Genomic DNA, 20,617 nt, shown 5'->3' with positions numbered 1-20,617 from the left:
CGACTATTAAAGTTGTGAAGTACAATAACATAATTGCTTCTGAAGAGAAAAATTTCGGCACGTTAAGAAACTAATTCCACTTCCTGCGAAATAATTGCCAGGCTATTATGAATTGAAAGAAGCGAAAATTGGGAAAATATCTCGTTAAATCATCTCGTATGCATATCCCGATTGTTGCTTCATTCCAGGAGGTACGACTGAGTAATCATTGAAACTCGTGGAAACATGGCAGGAATGTCGCCTTCGTTCGCGAACAAAAATAGTCGCTGCCGCGTCAACTCGACTTCTCAGTCTCCTCTCAAGTCCGCTCGATATAACTGTCACGGCTTGCTCTTAACCCCTTGGGGTGAACCTCTTCCCAGGTTCGAAGGTATTACAGCTGAAGGCGACTATTCCACTCTTTGAAATGGTCGCGGAAATGGAAAAGGTGCGCGAATAACACTACAATGTAGTTCAATAAAAAGAATACGAGAAAAAGAATAATGGTCGTTTTCCATAGTTACTTTTACGCTAAATACGGTTTTAAATTACTACATCACCTCATTATTTTGAGAAAATTAAAATTAAAATTTAAAAAATAATGAATTTTATTTATTTCAAAAATTGAGTTGGTCGCTGATGAGATGCTCAAAAAGAATTTGCTGTGATGAACAATGAGAAACAATTTTTGTGATCTTCTCAAACCTAGAGTTCTAACACAATGTATTTAATTTTGAACAAAATAATTTTTTTTTCAATATATGATAAAGCATATATTGCAATAGCTTTGTTATAACTTTAATCTCAAATTTATTAATATCGTGGTGTGATAGATTACTTTGCAAACCCAAATCAGCAAGAAAACTATAAAGAATGACATTATTCATTTTTTTTTAAGTTTAAAATAATTAGTATTTGCAACGGTTGAAATAAATTTTTAAATTCTGCGTCTAAAAAGATTTTACATAAGATTTTATTTTATTACTAAGTGCAAGAGAAACAGGTTTTCATATTTTAAAGTAATAGAGGAAACTAATAAAGCAATTCTTTAACGATACGTACTATAAATACTGGAAAACTGAATAATGCTTCTGTGAAATATTCTATAGTATAACTACATTTCAAGCTTTAATACATAATTATTATTCTTTACACAAGCATTATAAAAGTTATTATTGTCTTAATAATTGATCAATCTTTTATATTCATGCAATATTTCCATTATTTTAATAATTTATTTTTTTCTGCATTGTGATGATTGGCCGATTGTACTTTCATACACACGTGCATATATACATTTATACACTGATATATAAATATATTTATTTCAATTTCTAGTATATATTATCAGTGGAATGTACAAGATTTCCAAAATTTGTTGGATTTTTATAAAACGCATTTGTGGTTATTTTTACTTTTTTCTTTCTGATTTTTTCGCTCTTTTTCCTCCTCCCGTCCACTAGCTTGCTTCTTATTCATTTTTCTCGTTACTCATTACTGAGATATTACTGAGGCATCCACTGTGAATCGCTTAACGAATCGAGATCCCGAGGTCGGAAAAATCGATTGCACATCGGTATATCCATCGTCCAGCGTATTTGGGTACGTGCCGTACGAAACTCTTTACTATCCTTCTCCCACATACCTCTGACCCTCTCTCGCCTTCTGATCCTCCTCGGTCGATAGACCGCGACTCGTGGATGCTCTAGTTTTCTCTCACTCTTTCCTTATATTTTTCCTTGTCTATCGTTCTTTCATGAAGTACGACAGTAAAACGTAATGAATTATCGTAACGAATGAAGAGCAATTAATGAAAATTAAGATTGTTTTAAAATATTACCTCGAATAATAATCAGATTTGTCACAGACAAATAAAAATATAGTTATTAATTACTTCATCTCTGATCGACTTTATCTGTATGAAACTCAATTACACTAAAACAGTTAATTATTTTTACTTCTTTGATTTCGAATATTTGCATTTAAGATGAAATAAAGTTTGCTAAATTTTTCGATCTTCTTCATGATGTTAGACAAATCGTATCGTCATATTATATAAATTCTTTACAATTTCTTAATTTAGTTGGAACGATTTGGCTATTCTTATATCTCAGATGAACCGAATCATTTCGGAGCAGTTTGATACCTCGAACGAGTATTTCACAATATGGCGATAAGCGGGCGACAATCTTTGACAGGGTCTTTTAGAATATGAGCAAAATGATAATGGGCAATGTAAGTGTTTGGACGACATCTTGGAGTAGGCTATGAACGGGACAAAGGCGAATCGAAACTTGTTGTGTTCTCCAACTTGGGCGGACAAGCTGGAAAATGGATTTGGTAGAGTTTCGCTTCGAGAGTTACGCTACTGAAATCAGGTCGCTTGCTTGCCAGTGAAGTGTACAATAACCATTCGTCATTTCGTGGGTACACATAGATGGTATATGATATATAAACAGGAAGTGAAGTTATCACGTTTGTGTTATATCATGTTTATTTATATATTTTCTAATATGAATAGTTTTGAATCATTTAATATTTGCCGATAATATTTAAATGCTAATTTTTATTTGTGTTAATTGTGTGTTAAGAGATTATTAAGAGATTATTTACTTATAAATAATTCCTCTTGTTAATTTAATTCTGTATATATTATAATAATATTATATATTTATATATTAATACATTATTATATACAATAATGAAGTAAATAATTTATATAGAATTATTATTAAAATAAATAGATTACAATGTAATTACATATATTTTATTATGTATAAAATATTTGTAGTTATATATATAATAATATCATTGTTTTAAAAATTATAAATTTTTTATGACAATAAATCATATATTTTTCGATATATTAAAATAACTTTAAGCTTTATAGCTTTGTGCTACGTAAATAAAATTTGGAAGCGTCATATTTAGTTTAAATGGAGATAATGTCTACATAATTAAGGACAATGTCTACATTCTTGAAATCTTAATGTCGAGGGATTTTCTATTTATTCTATATTATTTTCGCTCTCTCATCATTGAAGTGCATAATTACTTTGCCTTAATCTGATTGTGAGAAATTATTATTGAAATGAGCGAATATTCATTATATTGATTAAGAAAATTATATTTATTTTCTGTTTTCCAAGTTGAATACATTTTGCGAGTTAATGTCACGTACATTAAATATAAATTAAATTTAAACTATATTTATTATGATGCATCTTTTCTTTAATTTTTAAGAAATAAAAAGAATAAGAAGGGAGTAAAAAACGCAGCCTTTGCTACCATGCTATTTAAATTAAAATTAGACGTTTTTTTATTTACTACTTTGTAATATGTGCTATGAAAAAACGCAACGCTCTATCATTTAAAATCTTTGAGTCATCATATATCTTGTAAATTAGATAAATAAATAAATAATTAAATTAATAACAAGAATTGGATTAAAAAATTTGATTTTCTTGTTTAAACAGTTTCTTTCATAGAATACATATTATACGTATTTTAGCCACCGTATTTTTTAAAAATATATTTTATTAAAAAGATATAAATATAATGATCTATAATGATGAAAAAATTAAAATATATTTGTTAAATTTTTTGACAAAGTCCCTCTAATTATGTAATTTAAATTAATAGATTTAAAGAGTATAAATTAATAGAGAATGAGATTAAAGATAAAAAGATTAAAGATAAAAAGATATCTCAAATCATAAAAAGCTTTCTTGCAATCGCATTCTCGAAGTAAAAAATTTTCTAATAAATCAAAAAGCTAGCATTGTAAAAATGGTAATTGAAAGAATTGTGTCTCTTTTTCTGAATAAAGTCACATGATGCATTGAAACTATTAGGGTATATCCAGACGGCTCATTGAATAACCGGCATAAGGGAAATTGAGAGACTCAAGGGTGCGATTAAACGATCCGTTCTTCGAGGTCGCGGCGGCGGAGCTATCGTCATTATCTCCGTTGATATTCTTTTGATCTGTCAAGGACGAGAGTTCGTTGTCTACGCGAATCGACAGTTAATGGCATAGTAGTGCTCTCCAGATGCGGCGGTATGCATTAAATGCCGAAGCATTTGCTGTCAAAAGCGGGTAGAAGGGAAGGTATATAATGGTAGTCCCGAAGCAGAAGGAGATTCTCTCGATGATGGCGAACATTCGCGGAAAGGATTAAAGCGTGAGATCAAAGCGGTTAAGTAGATCTGTCGTCGGCAGAGAGAGAAAGAGAAAGAGAAAGGGGGAAGAGAGGAATGCAATCGATCGTATTTGAAATCGTAGAACTCGTTCCAATCGCTCTGTCTGTCATTCTCTTATATTGCTTTATGGATTGAAATTTATGCTTGTTTGCTTTAAGAATTACATAGAAACGACATGATAAATGAAATATATGTTTGCCGTTTCTTTATACAGTGTTCTATGCCGGGCAATGTTATTTAAAGGAGATTGAACAATTTCAAACAAATAAAGTCAAGGTGTATTTCTAGGAAATAATTAATATGTATTGTTTGGACGAAAGATTTTCAAAAGACATCCAAAACATATATAAAATATTGCTCAAGATTTTTTATTTAGACTTCTAGTATAGTATACAGTATGAAAGTTAATCCTAAAAATGCTGCAAATACATTATGTCGTATCACGTTATATGAATGTTATAAGTATTTAAGAAATAAGATTAGCGAAAGTATTAATGAAATCTAGTGCGTTATAAATCGATACCATAAAACAGAATAATCATGATTAAGTATACATAAGTGCATAATTAAAAATGTATACGTATTTAAATTTAATTAAATTTTCCGCAATTTCTCTTAATTTATCTTACTTTAAGAAAAAGATAATGAAAAGCTCATCGCTAATAATTTGCTCGGATTAATTAACTTTAATTTAAATGCTCTATGTGCGCGTGGAAATGTTTGCTTTCGAGTTTCCACTTTTCAGAGGAAAGTAATCGCGTGATCGAACTGCACAAGACTCTTTTCGTACGCACATATACACCCTCTTTTATGGTCGCAATCGCGATGGCGACGTCCTGTCTGGTAGCTTGTATTCCTTACTTTAATGACCCTCGTATTGTAGGATGACGACCCCGCGTGTCTGCTTGCGCGCTATGTTTCCCTTGCATTTTGTATTTATTATTTATTACATAGTGATAACAGAGGGAGAGAAAGAAAAAGAGACAGAAACACAGAGAGAGAGAGAGAGAGGGGGGGGGGAAGAGAAAGAGAGATATGCAAAGAAACTATGCAAAGATGCATATTAACTAATTTTATTAATATTTTATCTTTATATGCTAAATTTGGCAAATTTTGATATGTGAATTTTGATATAGAAATATGATACGAGATAAAATTATGGGATACTTCTAAATAGAGAAGATTAATAATATAATGTTATTTCACGTATGTTTATATCATAAAGTAATGTTCTTGATCATTGATATATTTTCGCAAGCAGAATTGCCTTAAATTGATATAGATTTTATTTTTATTACATCATAAAAAGATTGTTTTCTATAATTTTATTCATTACCATTTTCTATTCGTTATATCTCATTTTATTCAATTTTGTTACATTGATGTGTTTTGAAATTGCAAATTTTAATCCTTTCTTTAAAAAAAAAAATATTTTAAATGTGCGGGGATTTATAAGAATTTATAAAAATTTTTGTGCGTAAATTGATTGCGTGTAAAATTCCAAATACAAATGTAATAAAAATAAAATCTACATCAAATTTGTGCGAACTCTGTTTATGTGTGTGTGTGTGTGTGAAAATACATGAATGATCAAGGACATCACCATGATATCAACATACGTGGAACAACATCATGTTATTGATCTTCTCTATTTAAAAGTGCGCGATGTGCGCTAGAAATTAAAAATTTGTACGTGATAACATTATGTAACATTGTTAGTCAAAAAAGTGTCATGAAATATTTAAAGAGATGTTAAAATTGTGTTAACAAGATAGTTTTTTTATTATATAAATGTATAAGAAGGATTAAGATTAATTTTTTATATAAATGTTTGAATAAATTTTGATAAAGGTGTTAAATAAATGTTTCAATATTTTATCGAATCTCTCAAACGCACATGTATAAAGGACATATTTTTATTTTTTAAATCACATATTTTCTCGCGAGAGAAAAGTAATATCTAATTAGAAGAAAGAATCTATTATTTATAAAAATAATTGTATAAGATACCAATTAAAATAGTGCCTGCAACAAAGAAAATTGATTATAAAAATAATAATAATATAATAATTTATATATATATATATATATATATATATATATATATATAATATGCACGCAAGAGGAACTGGATTAATATATTAAAAAAAATTATATTGCAAATATTTGGATAGTTTTTTTTACATTTGCATTAATTCCAGTGATGAATAAAAATATTTTATAAATTTCTGAATAGAAAACGAATGGAATCACTTTATTATGCGATCGATCTTCCATATTTAGAACAGCAACATGCGCAATCATTTCATTTATGTAATAAATACAACGCGATTTCTCTTTCTTTCTCTCTGTAATTTAATAAATCTCTCTGTTAGAGACATATATAATAAACTTTATACTCAGTAAGCTAATAAAATGAAAATGGATTAACTTTTGTACATATATGTTTGTATATATGCTTGCCATATTTTTTAAGTGTTTTTCTTCACATAATATATAATTATTTGAAAAACTTATGCACTTCTTTTGCTCCGCAGGTGAACCGGCGAATTGCACTTATGTGATAACTTATGGACGTGATCGAATGGGAAAATTGAGCGGGAGAATCAGACTGCGAAAGATTTATTCTTTTGGCCCTCGTTTAGGCACGTTCCTAAATCACGTTCATTGACCGAAGGGAAGTTTGACCTGATTATAATCGAAGGTAGATCTCTCTTTTTTCTCTTTCTCTCTCTTTCCTATTTTTATTCTTCGTTTCTTTTACATGTATATGTGATTTACATATGTTAGTTTATGTTTGTACTTTTGGTTTACTGTTTGCGAATTATGTCTAGTGGTCCAGAATGTATATATGGCAATAGATCAATGGCAAAATTCGCTAAATATTCGAGCTCTATTACTTGTTTTTTAATATTGTAATTAATTGAGAATATTATAATATTTGGAGTACTTTTTTAGTAGAAGTACTTTCGAGTAGTATCAAAGAAGCAGTCTTAAAATTGATTTTATCAAAGCACTTTTTCGCAGCAACTGGGAAATCTCTAAATTCTATTAAATCCTTTAAATGTACATTTGATTAAAATTCGTATTTTATTTATCAAATTTTATTAATATAAAAATTGATTGTATGTTACAACATAATTAATTAAATTTTTAATTAAATAGTTTGCTATTTTTTATTTTTCTTACAGATAACTATTTACAAATTGAATATTGATAAAGTCATAGGCTCAATTCACATGATTTCTTAATGAAAGTAGGATTAAAAATAAAATAGTAAAAAAATTATTTTGAGAAAAATTGCAAATTGAATACTCTTGAAAAAAATAAGCGAAAATTCTAGAGGAAAGATATAATTGATAATATTAAAAACACGAAAAAAAAATTATTGCAAGGTTCTCTTTAATAATTCTTATATGATCCCTCCTATATTCTATTCTTGAAAATGCTGCATATGTGGAGTTGTCACATACAAAAGAATTGAAAAAATAAAATTGGGTCAAATGAGTTCGGACAAAACGCCAAGATTTTTTGAGGGAGTAAATTTTTTTATCTTCGATATAGCCGTTAGCGGCGTCAAGCATGGCGAGGAGCAGCGACAGTGGATGCGGACGCGGTTCCGAGCATACCGTCGTCGTCGTCCGTCGCTGCGATGCCGCCGTTGTGTCACGTGGTAAGGCAACGTCCCAGTGCGAATCGATCGGCGTCGGTAACGGCGGCAGCGTCCAGCAACGTAGCAACGACGACAGCACCGGGAACGGCATCGCCACCGGGACCAGCAATCAAGGTACCGAGGGTACGGTCGACTAGAGTCATCTCCTTCAACGTAGGCGCGGTGCACTTCAGAATTAATGTGAGTATATTTTTTTATATTTTTATATATTTGTCTCGTCTTTCATTTTTATATTGTCATTTTCTATTTTTTCTATTTGTACGTTTATATTTTATTTTTATTATTGTTATTTTTTTTCACGAATTTGGCAACCAAGTGTATACATAAGAAAATTTTAAGAAAGAGCTTTTAATGAAAAATATTCTTTCATGCAGATTTTATTCAGAAATGACTAATAATAAAAAAGAAAATCAAGTCACTTAGTCGTTCAAGAGAAGAATGATTACAAATATTAATTTTTTAATGTAGAATTATATTTCATAAGTCATGATTTTATAGGTTGACGTTTAATGAACTATGAACTATGCGTGAGATAAAAAAATATGAAAATAATTTATGAAAATCTTTAAAGAATTTAAAAGGAAGAAAATGAGATAATATATTGTTGTTATATCATTTATATATATAAATTTAGAAAAAAATTGCAATGTAATATTGAGTTATATGTATATATATTATAAAATAATAAAATCTCTCAAATATCTTCTTGAATCTGCATATAGGGCAGAGTATATTTTAAATATTGCATGCTATGTATTTACGGAATAAATTTCACAGGGGATGTATTCTAGATAATTTCATTGGTTTTTGCAAAATTTACTGCACAATCACGAACGCATAATTAACTATAAGTTAATGTACGCATAATTAATTATAAGTTAATGTTAAACGAGATATCTCACACAATTATATTGTTCTCATGCAAGTTTACTGTTAAGTAAGAGAGCAGAGAGGAGTGAAAGACAATGTGAGTAGGTGGGCGATGGGGAAGGGGAGAAGAATACGCGTCGCGCAGTTGTGCAAACAAATTAAGTTAATTAATCGAGAAGAACGCGGCCGTGTTTCAGTCGCATGCCTACATCCGAGTACAGTTTCTCCTTCTCGTCATTTTCCGCGCGTTAGAGCGAGAAGGAGCGGGATATCTTGTTCCTCTCCGTGGAAACATTAATTAAGTAGCAAGTTATGTTCCGTCCTGACAGATTACATATATTGCTGCTTTTTTGCTTTCAACTGTCATTCACCTTTGCAGTAGCTTATCCGTATACGCGAATAAAAATAATAGTAATAAATGCATTTTTAATTCGCTTGCATCCAGTTTGTTAATTTCTGAATAAGATTTATATTTTCATTAATTAAAATTTTTAGAAAGTATGTTCAGAGCTCAATACATAACATAATATAATATAACATAATATAATAATATATAATTTAATTTATATTATAATTTAATTTACGTATAATAATATAATTTATCTGTGCACAGAATTATCTGTGGTTTCTCTTTGTAAAGTGATATTTATAAGCTCAAATTTTGATATATAATAATGCTGCGAAAAAAAAATTATAATTAAAAAATTAAACTATTAAAAATTATATTATTTTAATTCATGTTTATATTTGACGAATATTTTATATATATTACAGTTATAACGCATAAAGAAATGTTCTGTCACACGCACACTTGCTTAAATTTTTTGTATTATTTCGTGTATGTGAATAATGATTAAATGATTGACATTAAAATTTCTGTTGATATGCAATCTTAACATTATACATGATTACAAATATACTTAAAAAATTTTTATTCATTTTTATCTGTTCTTTTTGAAAAAATGTCAATAGAGACTATAAATATCTTTTTCAGACATATTATGCCTGAAAATTGAATTCAAGATGATTTGAATTAAATCGCTGCAAAATATTGCAAAATTTGAGCTTTTATTTTGATGATTCATCAAATATTGAAATTTCTTGGCCATTTAGGTCGCTGATGTTTCTGTTACAGAGGACGAAAGGGCGAATGCATCTCGCAGGATGAATTCGTGCGCGGTTTATTTTTCCCAATTACGGGCGATGCTCGTGAGAAATCTTCTGCTCAAGAAACGCGAGAAGCGGAAGACGATGGCGGTATGTCTGATCTAACTTTAATATATTATATTAATTTATATTTTGAGACATTCTTGTCGTGTAGTAATAATTGGCACAGGACTTTTTTTTATGCAGAAATTCAATCGATTATTTCGGATATTGACATAATTTAAAATAAAAATCGAAATCCATGTTTTTTACATAGCTTTAAATATTTGTTATTTCACGTACAAGTTTCGTTAACCTGGTAACTCTCTTGAAGAGAAATGTGTAATATTAAAAATCAGCACCTGTCTCGGAGAACATGCCGTGGACACTTGCCAAATAAACGTATGTGTGCAATACATTTAGTCAGTGCGCAGAGAAATACACTGCCAAAATCATTCTCGAAGATTGTCTTTGTAAGTAATAGAACTGCTTTTTAAAATCGACCGCTACATAATAACGAATTTAAAAAGAATGCAATGATATTGAATTAGTATTTTTCTGTATTTCCATCTTGGAACATAAATGTTTTCTAGGAAAAAAGAAAATTTTTAATTTAGTCTAGTCTTAAATACGTCTATAGCAAAAAAATTACAAATAATTAAAAAATAAAATTTCGTTATTTATTTTTACTAAATTTAATTTGTTATAATCTTTAAATTTTTGATGTCACCTTTTGTAGGATAAAATTTAGAGAATAAAAGTATTAAGTATTAATTATTTTATATTTGTTTTTTTAAATAAAACGATAATTTATCGATGCTATAGTCTTTTAAAAATATTATTTCAAGAATTCACAATGAAATAACTTTCAATTAGATCTCCAAATGTTTGATGCAAATAACTAGCTTTGTATTAATTAAACAGTTTGTAAAATTGCATGATAATATGAGAAAATGATGAAAATTAAACGATAAAAGGAAAATAGACGCGAACACAACGGCGACAGCGTGACTGCGTCTGTCGCAGATTACGTTGCCAATTGGATGTTTTTGCGTAGTCGTGATTACGTTGCCAAGTGGGCCAAGGGGTGGATTGTAAAGAAGAAAAGATACTTCTTTAGATATATTTTGTTGAATTTTTCGCGCTTTTTCTGCATTATCATTCCCGCTTTTATCATATGAAAATGATGCATATTTAGAATAAGTGTAATATGATAGAAAAAATAAAATATTTTACATTTGACAAAAGAAAATGATAATTATAATTTAATTAATTATATTGAGAAATTTAATTACAATTAAATATATTTGAAATATTTGAAATTATCTATGTATAAGTCTAATATCTCAAGCTTACTTTGCCAAATATTATAATTTCATTACAAAAGCATGATTTTTTATATTATATATATATATATTAGTAAAAATATATATAAGTAAAAATATATTTAAAAAATTTTTCTTTGAATATATATGCATAATAATGTTTTTGTATATTTAGATTCTTGAAGATTAAATATACTCTAATCAGCAAAATACAATAATTAAACATGATTTTATAATTAAATTAATAATTATTCCTGCTTCAAAGATAAATAAATCGTGCAAAATACGTTTCGATAAATAGTAGCCATTTAGATATATTTATTTTATATGGATTAATATTAATATTAATTGTAATAATTGCTGCTTTAATATTTGCATTGAATATAATCCTAATAGTTGTAGATTGTATTTCGCAAAATAATATGATGCAACATATGAAACAGTTCGGATTATTACTTGTTCGTTTAGGTTTCGTCGCGCGGATGTCAATAATATGATTGACATAACAACAACGTGCTATGTAGCAAAATTCAGAACTCGTTTCTTACAGCGTATAACGCGTTGTTGTTATGTCAATCATATTGTCATTTGCGCGGCGAAACTCGAGAGCGAACAGGTTTACATACGGTCGTATTGTCATTGGTATGATGAGACCTGAACGAGCTAGTATTGACTTTGTCTCTTATGTCGTTTTAAATCTCGCGATAAATATCAAGAGATGCCAAATGTAGTCACTTCATGATTAAGCCGTATGCTAATTAAGAACAAATGTTGTTGATGGCTATTTGTTTTGAAATGTAAAATACATCACATGATTTTTTTAATAAGAATAATAATTACTTTAATTAAAAAGTGATGAAAGATACATTTGTGTATCTAACTACGTATTTATAATATTCGCCAATCAAGTAATAAAAGTTCATGTTTGTATATTATTTTTTTAAATAGGTATTTTGTGAGATTTATTCGTTCAAAAAAATACATCGCGAATATAGGTGTTGTACAAATTTTTCGACAACATAGTATCGAAATTTCGCGATTATTTAGCAATTTAATTTTAATTCACATATATATATATATATATATATATATATATGTTATAATACAAGATGGCAAACGTCTCAAAAAAGACAGTATTTATTAGCGACAGATGTATTGTCGTCACAAAGAGTAATTTTGAATACATTATAATTACATGTCGCGTGCAATTAACGTCACGAGTATCGTGTAAAGTGCCGTGCGCAATCGTCTGTTGATTAGTACATGTGTTTATTAAATCACATCCTCGCGAGTGCGTGTTATGAAGGAATAACAAAAAAAATAATTCAAAAGAGGAGAAGAAAGTCCGGCGAGGTATCGGCAGAGAAATCATGAAGAAGGAATAGCTTAATTAATTCTTTATTTATTACTCGTGAAATTAATTGATTATTATCTTCGCGATAATGATTTATTTAATATTATTGCATATATAATGTGTATGAAATATTTTAGATTTTATTTTAAAATATTAAATTTGTTTGCATGCATATGTAAGATTGAAATCGTGACGAAAAAAATTGTCACATTTCTTGATAACAGAAATAATGAGTAATAAATCTTAAAATAATCGATTTAATCGTCATTAAAAATTTGCTTCTATATCATGCAAAAATGATACTGTTAGATTTTTTATTATACAATAATTTGGAATAAGGAAATTCGAATAATTTCAAATAAATTACTTGGTAACGTTTTATTTTTTTAGATTTTATTTAAAAAAAAATAAAATCTAAAATAATAAAACGTTACCAAGTAATTTATTTAAAATTATTCGAATTTTTTTATTCCAAATTATTATATAATAATCAATAGTAATAATAGTCAACGCTATTAAAATATCTTGTAAAATATTTTTTTTCACTTAATACTTTATATTTTTTCATTTTATACTTTTTTACATCATACATACTTATATCTTATACATACAACAATAAAGAGAATAGATTCCATATTTAAAGAAGGATTCTTTTGAAAGAAATGAGTAAATGTAAAAAGAGAAAGAGAGAAATATATCTATATACTATATTATTATTTGTTTAATATACTCATGCTACATCTGCATTGAATCAGTGATGAAGTGCATTGGATGAAGAATATTCTAATATATCGTTGGAACTTATAAAGATTCAAGATTCATAAATTCACTTTTTATTGTAAAAAACTTGATTTGAAAGCAAAAATCGATTTTTGCTTCCCTCTTCATTTCAAAAGCTTCAAGAATTAACTGCAACAAGCTTATTTCTTGCGAGTATTTCTCTGCTTGCCATCCTTGGCCTTGAAGATAGCCGGGTCGAGGACGTTGATGGGCCCGTTATTCCATAACGAAGCGGATACGGTCTCGGTAGGCTCGACAGTAGACGGCAGCAGATGGGGCCCGACCAGAAAATATGCCTGTTGAACCCAGGTGAACAGGGGCAACCCTGCCGCGCAACACTGCCACAAGGGCAGGCCCAAATGGGCCAACATCATGCGAAAATACGCGGTGAAATTGTCGGCCAGATGGTACCAGCTGCCGTCGTGATGGAGCCAGATACTCGGCGAGTCCTGCTCTTGCTTGGAACGATACGTCAAGTAGATCTTGCCGTTTTCGGGTCCCGGAAAGCACTGGCCGATCTCGAAGAGCTTGCAATCGCGCGAATCCCCGGAGAACATGACGTCTTCCTGCAACTCGCTCCCTGTTTGAGTCCCCGATGAGTCTTGCGCTGAGACTGATCCTGTCTGCCGATCCTTGCCGACATATCTTTTGAGCGACGACAAACTACCGATTTCCATGCGACCTATCGAAAATTCCTCACCTGTATGCGTTAAATGTTGTTTAAATTAATCAATGTGAATTGCAGTTATTGATTTGCACTAATACATTTTGAAATTCTACTAAATAACAAAAAAATTCCGAAGATAACATATAAAGGGTATTTGAAATATCAGAGAAGCTTTTTTAGATATTCCCTCAACTCTGTGTTGTCTAAATTATTATCTTTCATTATTTGAAAAACTGACTACGCTGGACATATTTCAACTTGTTTATTTGTTTGGGAAATGAAAGATTCTTTCTTAGATCTAGAGTTGCTGATAGCAAATGTCACAGCGAAAAAGTCCGTGCAATGAGATTTGTATCTGATTTTTATATCTACGCCATGATTGAGTCATATTTTTTTTACTTTCAGTGTATGATATATTACAATCATTATATTGAGATAATTACATTAAGAATTTTAAAGAAAAATGAAAAAATTAACAGCTCTATTGTTACAACAAAATATAACAGAGTAACAGACAGATAATTCTTTTTTATTTATTACTATATTTTTAAAATAATACAGTTATGTTAAATAAATAAAATTATAACTCAGAATATAGCAATAAATTAGACAATTTTTAAAATCATATCAAAATAATATGCATATAATGAAATAAAAATTTTAGTATAGAAAGAAAATTAATTATTCTAATAATTTAAAGAAGAAAATTAAGGATATAAATACAATATAATACAAAAAATATAAATTTACATAAAATATATAACATAAAGTTTTATATTATTTTTTTTGATATTGTGAAGGAAGGAAACATAAAGAATGATAAGAAAAATTAACACAAATATATTGGATATGTTGAATTGGGGGCGCGTGATCAGAATAGTTACCGAGATTACCTGCTATCTCGAGATTCCATTGCAGTAGGAAACCGTCGATGGAAGCATAGAAATTCCGAACGTCCTCGGGGAGCGCGCAGCAATGGCGTTGCTCCCAGCTGTTGATAGCTCCGAGTTCACAGCCGTTTCGCCTCTCGATCCGTACGTTTCTCACACACGGGGAGTTCTCGAGGATCTTGACCACACCAAGGGTCAGATTTTCGTAGAATGAATCCTCGGTGACAACGTCCACGAAGAATGACATCGCCTCGAGATCTTTACCCTCTGCCTTTTACAAATATTTAATCACAAAATTTTTCAGTTTCTTTAAAATGGAAAGAGTTTAGTTTTATAAAGTATATTTCTGAATGAATTTTTTTGTATGATACATTTATTTATTATTTATTAGTAATATATTTATCATTTATTTTTGGAATTAATTAGTCACATATTAAAGGAGGTGGAGAAAAAGAAAGACAAGAAGATAGATTACAAAGATTATAATATTGTTAAAACAGCGTTTCATAAATTATAGTTTTAATATATACTTTAGAGAACTTATTAAGTAGATTATATATTTTATATAATCTACTTATTGTTAGAGATTAGATTAAATTTACTTAAAAAAATTTAAATTTAAATTTATATATATTATTGTTTGCAATATATCCTTTCTTTTATTGATCACATATCATTTAGATTTATACTGACATTTTTTATTTTTCTATCTTTTATTATTTTTCGTTTTTTTACACTTTCTCTCTTTTTTTATTTCTTTTTCTTTCTCTCTTATATAGTATTATATAGTATTTTTCACTGTAGAGAATAAAAATTAAAACACGTAATAAATAAGTGAATGATGAATTGAGTCACACAGATGGAAGTAATTACCATATGTATGTTTATCTTGTTCAGCGATCATTCTTTACAAAGAACAGATATAAAAACCGCTCGCGTAATTGGATATTATAGTGCCTTCGTAACTGGTATTACATCGATCCGTTTTACGTAATCGTTGTCTCGGTACCTCTGGGATGAGCGTAGAAAAGACGCAAATTTTTGCACTACACATATTATTTTATCGTGATAATGTAAAAAAGATTTCTGTCTTCCAACGTTTTAGCAATCATCGCGTTCGTTCCTTGTTGATCGCCATGACGACGCAATCTTGAAGCCAGCAATATTCCCTAACAAAGTACGGGGATGCCTTACTGTCTCTTGCTTCTTTATTTATGATAATTTGAATCTTTCTTCTTGAAAATTTTCTGATTTTTTCGTAAGAAAAATTGAGTTGATTATCCTTTGTAATAATTTCTGAATTTTAAATACTGTATTACAACAATTGAGCTGTCAAATGCTATTAATACAAAATTAATTAAAAAGCTACGATGAATTTACATTTTCTAATAAATCAAAGTTATTGAGAAAATATAGAATCTTTTTGATCCTTACAATTTTTAATCAATTTTTATATAATAAAATTAAAATTATTTATATGTCGCTATTTTTTTATTAAGAGAAATATAGTCTAAAAGTTGAAAAATAAAGTGAAATAAGTCAAATAAGTCAAATAAAGTCAAATAAGTTGAAAAATTTGCGAAACAAAGAAAGAAAGTAATGATGGTTCTTTGTGTTTTCTATGTTACAATTTAGAGATTCTCATTCATAAATTTAAATTACTGATATAAAATTTTTTTATAACTACTGACTAAACTCTTTTTCATTGCTACTGAAGAATTCTTGTAACGAGATCGTCAATTTATCAAAAAAAAAAAAAAAAGAAATATACGCGGTAGAAATATTTCAGAATATTGCTTGATATTGCGTTGCAAACAGTGAAATGAAACGGCAGGTGCATGAACGGAACCTCGAATAATTACAGGACATACACGCACGTGGGGGATTTCTTACCGTGCAGAATTTACGCGTCACGTTTTTAGGGGCGCAATGGGAAATGGAGGGAAACCACCCTATCTCCTGCATACTGTGGATATTAACTGCAAAAAACACGAGAGATCTTTTATTCATTTAGAATAAGCCGTGTAATTACAGAACACAGCCGTATTCGTGAAATAAGCTTCCTAAACAATAAAATATCTTTCATGCTTTTATGGCTTTTTTTTCTGTAATTTTTATTTCTCTCACTACCACACAATTAATTTTCAAAATTTAAATAAATATATATTTATTACTTAAAATACAGCTTAAAAATTATTAATCTAATAAGTATATCGTTTCTCTTTGAGAGATTTAAGAAAAAAGTTTAAATGCCTATTTTTTAAAATTCGGACATGAAAATGCTTGATTTCTTTGATCAAAGAAGAATCCAATTATTACTTACGAACAAGAAACTGGCTCTTAACAATTTCACAAGATACGTCGTATAAATGGCGCATTTATCTAATCCAAAATCTGTATCACTTGATTGCCCACAGGAGATCTTTCTACCCCTATATACTCTTGGGATCTTGATCGTGGTGAAGGTCCTAATACCGAACCCAAACTATCCCGCGATGACGACACAGAGGCACGAAGGGGATATATTCAAATTATTCGATGGCCACAAAAATAACACGATTGCTGTGGTACCCAATTCCACGGAAACCCTCGTGAGTATTAGTTTCTGGAAATTATTGCCAATTCAGCATGTTGAACTAATGTCGAATTAAATGCAAATGCTCTTACTTTTTAAGTATTATATGAAAAATGCTTTATATGTATAAGAATAAAATTATTGTATCTTATCATTTTATTTCAATATTTTCCATTGAATTAATTTGTTTATTTAAATAATTCTTCTATCAAATATAATTCTGCAAAAATTAGGTTGCGAGTTTAAAAATAAAGAATTTTAATATTTTTATATATTTTTCTCCATAATAAATACAAAATTTTGATTTTATTTTAATGTCATATTGAGATAGTTTCTTCTGAAAAACAGCGATTTCTTGAATTTTTAATTTTAACAACGATTTCTTGAATTCTTAATTTTCTTAATTCTTAAATTTTATATTTACTTATAAATTATATATTTTTTTTGTCATATTTATCTTTTATTGTATATATATATATATATATATATATATATATATATATATATAGAAGCAATGAAAACAGGCTATCTAAAAATTTGTAAATTATACGTTTTATGAAAAATTGTTATACATATATGAAAATTGCATAATTTCAAGAAAATTATTATAGCACATCTATTTTTTAATATAAATCTATTCTTCTTGCAATATTTGAAAGAGTAGAAATTGAATAGTTTACGAGATATTTTATACTTTAAATTGACATAATTTTACATAATTTTACATAAACTTTGAAATATCTATTGAAGTGTGACAATGAGTGTAATAATTAAAAAATGAATACTTTATAAAATATATCATAGTTTATATAAAATGTGTTATGTTAAATTAAAATATCTCGTAAACTATCCAGTTTTTGGCCTCTTTATTTCTATAAATTTTATAAATATTGCGAGAGGAATCGATTTATGTATTCAATTAAAACCGTTTCATTTAAAATAACTAGGTCGACTTTCAAATCTTTGAAATATTTATAAAAAAATAAATGTATTATATAATGATCTTGCAATTATGCAATTTTCATATGTAACCAATTTTCATAAAATATTTGGAACTTACAAGTTATTTACGTAATCTATTTTAATTACTTCATCTTATATAATTTTATTCTATATAAATTATATATTTTTAAATGACCTCTCTGTAAGATAATTGCAATTTCGCAGAATACAAAGTTAACGATGTATTTCCAGAACTTCTTAAACTCTATGAACACACTCTGGCTCTCTATGTGGGATTATCCCGATAAGCTTCCTTTAAACTTCATGGTGTTCGACACGAAGGACGATCTGCAGGCTGCGTATTGGAGAGATCCTTACAGCGTACCATTGGCAGTTATTTTCGAGGATCCCCAACCGATATCACAGCGTCTCACGTAAGATAACTTTTACATCATTAATCATAAATTTAAGACAGGTACATGATTCTCTTCTTAAGAAAAAAATGGAGAAGAGCATGGAAAAGAGAGAAACTTTCTATAGAAAGGAGCATTTTTATTTCCCACCTTTCTATCAAATTTTTTTCTATCAATAACTTGTTTCTTCTACCAAGAACTAAAATTGTCAAAGTTTTTAATAATGAATAATATATGAAATATAATGAATAATATGAAAAGTAATACTGAGAATTATCTTTGGAAAATTTTTAAACTCTCTTTCTTGTTAATTTTTGATAATGAAGTTTTAATAAAGAAATTTTAGATTTAAGTTAATAATAGATACAACTGATTTTTTAATAAATATTTCTGATTAAATTTATTTCACGAAGATGAATTAATATTTTACTTACTTAATATTTTATCGTATATTGAAAGCTAAAAGTTACTAGATATAAATGATATTGAACAGAAATTACAATTAGTTAAAAATTGCTATGAAATTAAAAAAAGTTTCCAGGTTAAACACAAGTAAAATTCACGATCTTTCTGATCTTGATTCTAATCTTCAATATGATATGAAAATCCTCATTAATATATATGAAACTTTATACATATTTTACATATATATATATATATATATATATATATACATATATATACATATATATATATATGTTGTTCAGATATGAAATTAGGACGAATCCTTCATATACTTCGCCACCTTCGCCAACGGAATTGTATTCCGCTCCGGTCACCTGTCGAAAGGACACAAGTCACTGGATGGGCGGCGTTTTGTCGATAGAAACCGGAGGATCCTGTCCTGTTAATAATTATTTGCATTCTGGCTTCTTGGCTCTGCAAATGATAATGGATATTACAAAGATAAGAGTAAGGCTTTTTTTCTTTTTATTTCTTTATTAGAGAGAGATTTCCATTCATGAAATAAAGAATCATATAAAGAGTGAGATTCCTTCCTTTCTCTCTCTTTAAAGCTTAGTAAATATTATCTATCAATTTTATATTCGTTTGTTACACATCTTTCACCGAATATGAAGGTAAATTTGATGTTGCAATTGGTAGATAGTATTTAAAGAGATACGTGTTGATATATTAATATTATTTTTTGTAGTTGGACACAGGAAATTCGGACGTCACTGTGCCGGATATTAAACTCGAAATGTTTCCCAAGGAAGCTTTTACCGCTGGTAAGCAATCATTCCAGAAAATCTTTATTCATAAGTATGTGTACGATACATTTTATATATCAATATTTCTTTAGATTGGATGCTAGCCTTCAGAGTTGTTATTCCTCTTTACACGGTTTTGGCACTCTCGCAATTCATCACTTATCTCCTGATCTTGATAGTTGGCGAAAAGGAAAATAAAATAAAGGAGGGGATGAAAATCATGGGCCTAAATGATTCTGTATTTTGGTAAGATTTTATAATATCTGCAAACAACTCTTCGACAAATATTTTAATTTTCAACACTGATATAATGAATGACTGATAAAAATTAATTCAGGTTAAACGTTTTCACGCCATATTTCTCTTTCCTTTCTAGGTTGTCGTGGTTTATCATCTATAGCGTCTTCGTTTTTTTGCTCTCCGCTGTTGGAGTGGTACTGCTTTTCACCCTGCAGATGTTTCAGCATACTCATTTCCTGCCGATATTCCTTCTGGTGGTGCTATATAGTTTCTCCGTAATTATGTTTGCCTTCATGATCACGCCGTTCTTCGATAAGTCACGTGTAAGTAATTTTTAACGCACGTACGG

The 20,617-nt window shown here is 28.9% G+C and overlaps 2 protein-coding genes across 5 annotated transcripts in view; one reads left to right on the top strand and one right to left on the bottom strand.

Moving 5' to 3' along the window:
- Window positions 1–20,617, top strand: part of LOC105249822 (ATP-binding cassette sub-family A member 5) — a 34,317-nt gene that overhangs the window by 2,849 nt on the left and 10,851 nt on the right. For 3 of the 4 annotated variants that reach the window (XM_025406392.1, XM_025406391.1, XM_025406393.1), the window contains exons 2-10: window positions 6,720–6,886; window positions 7,747–8,035; window positions 9,861–9,982; window positions 17,305–17,478; window positions 18,657–18,838; window positions 19,525–19,729; window positions 19,971–20,046; window positions 20,121–20,274; window positions 20,405–20,591. In XM_025406392.1, coding sequence (XP_025262177.1) covers window positions 9,890–9,982; window positions 17,305–17,478; window positions 18,657–18,838; window positions 19,525–19,729; window positions 19,971–20,046; window positions 20,121–20,274; window positions 20,405–20,591 — 1,071 coding nt within the window. In that variant the 5' untranslated portion in view covers window positions 6,720–6,886; window positions 7,747–8,035; window positions 9,861–9,889. Of the gene's footprint in view, window positions 1–6,719; window positions 6,887–7,746; window positions 8,036–9,860; window positions 9,983–17,304; window positions 17,479–18,656; window positions 18,839–19,524; window positions 19,730–19,970; window positions 20,047–20,120; window positions 20,275–20,404; window positions 20,592–20,617 lie in introns of those variants that run through there. The other variant, XM_025406394.1, reaches the window with a different exon arrangement.
- On the bottom strand, window positions 13,471–15,134 carry LOC112637189 (tubulin polyglutamylase complex subunit 2). Its single transcript, XM_025406395.1, has 2 exons — window positions 14,891–15,134; window positions 13,471–14,030 (listed from the first exon to the last, which is right to left on the bottom strand). The coding sequence occupies exons 1-2, from the start codon at window positions 15,132–15,134 to the stop codon at window positions 13,471–13,473; spliced, it is 804 nt and encodes a 267-aa protein (XP_025262180.1).

Source organism: Camponotus floridanus, unplaced genomic scaffold (genome assembly GCF_003227725.1).
Source record: "Camponotus floridanus strain SB8 unplaced genomic scaffold, Cflo_v7.5 scaffold141, whole genome shotgun sequence".
NCBI lineage: Eukaryota > Metazoa > Arthropoda > Insecta > Hymenoptera > Formicidae > Camponotus > Camponotus floridanus.
The sequence above is the reverse complement of the archived record's forward strand: the minus strand, read 5'-3'. Positions and strand labels throughout refer to the sequence as shown.

Excerpts from the sequence above, each read along its gene's own strand:
- LOC112637189 (XM_025406395.1), bottom strand. The coding sequence starts at position 15,134 with ATGTCATTCTTCGTGGACGTTGTCACCGAGGATTCATTCTACGAAAAT. Across the intron at positions 14,031-14,890 it reads ATGGAATCTCGAGATAGCAG|GTGAGGAATTTTCGATAGGT; the intron begins GTAATCTCGGTA and ends TAACGCATACAG.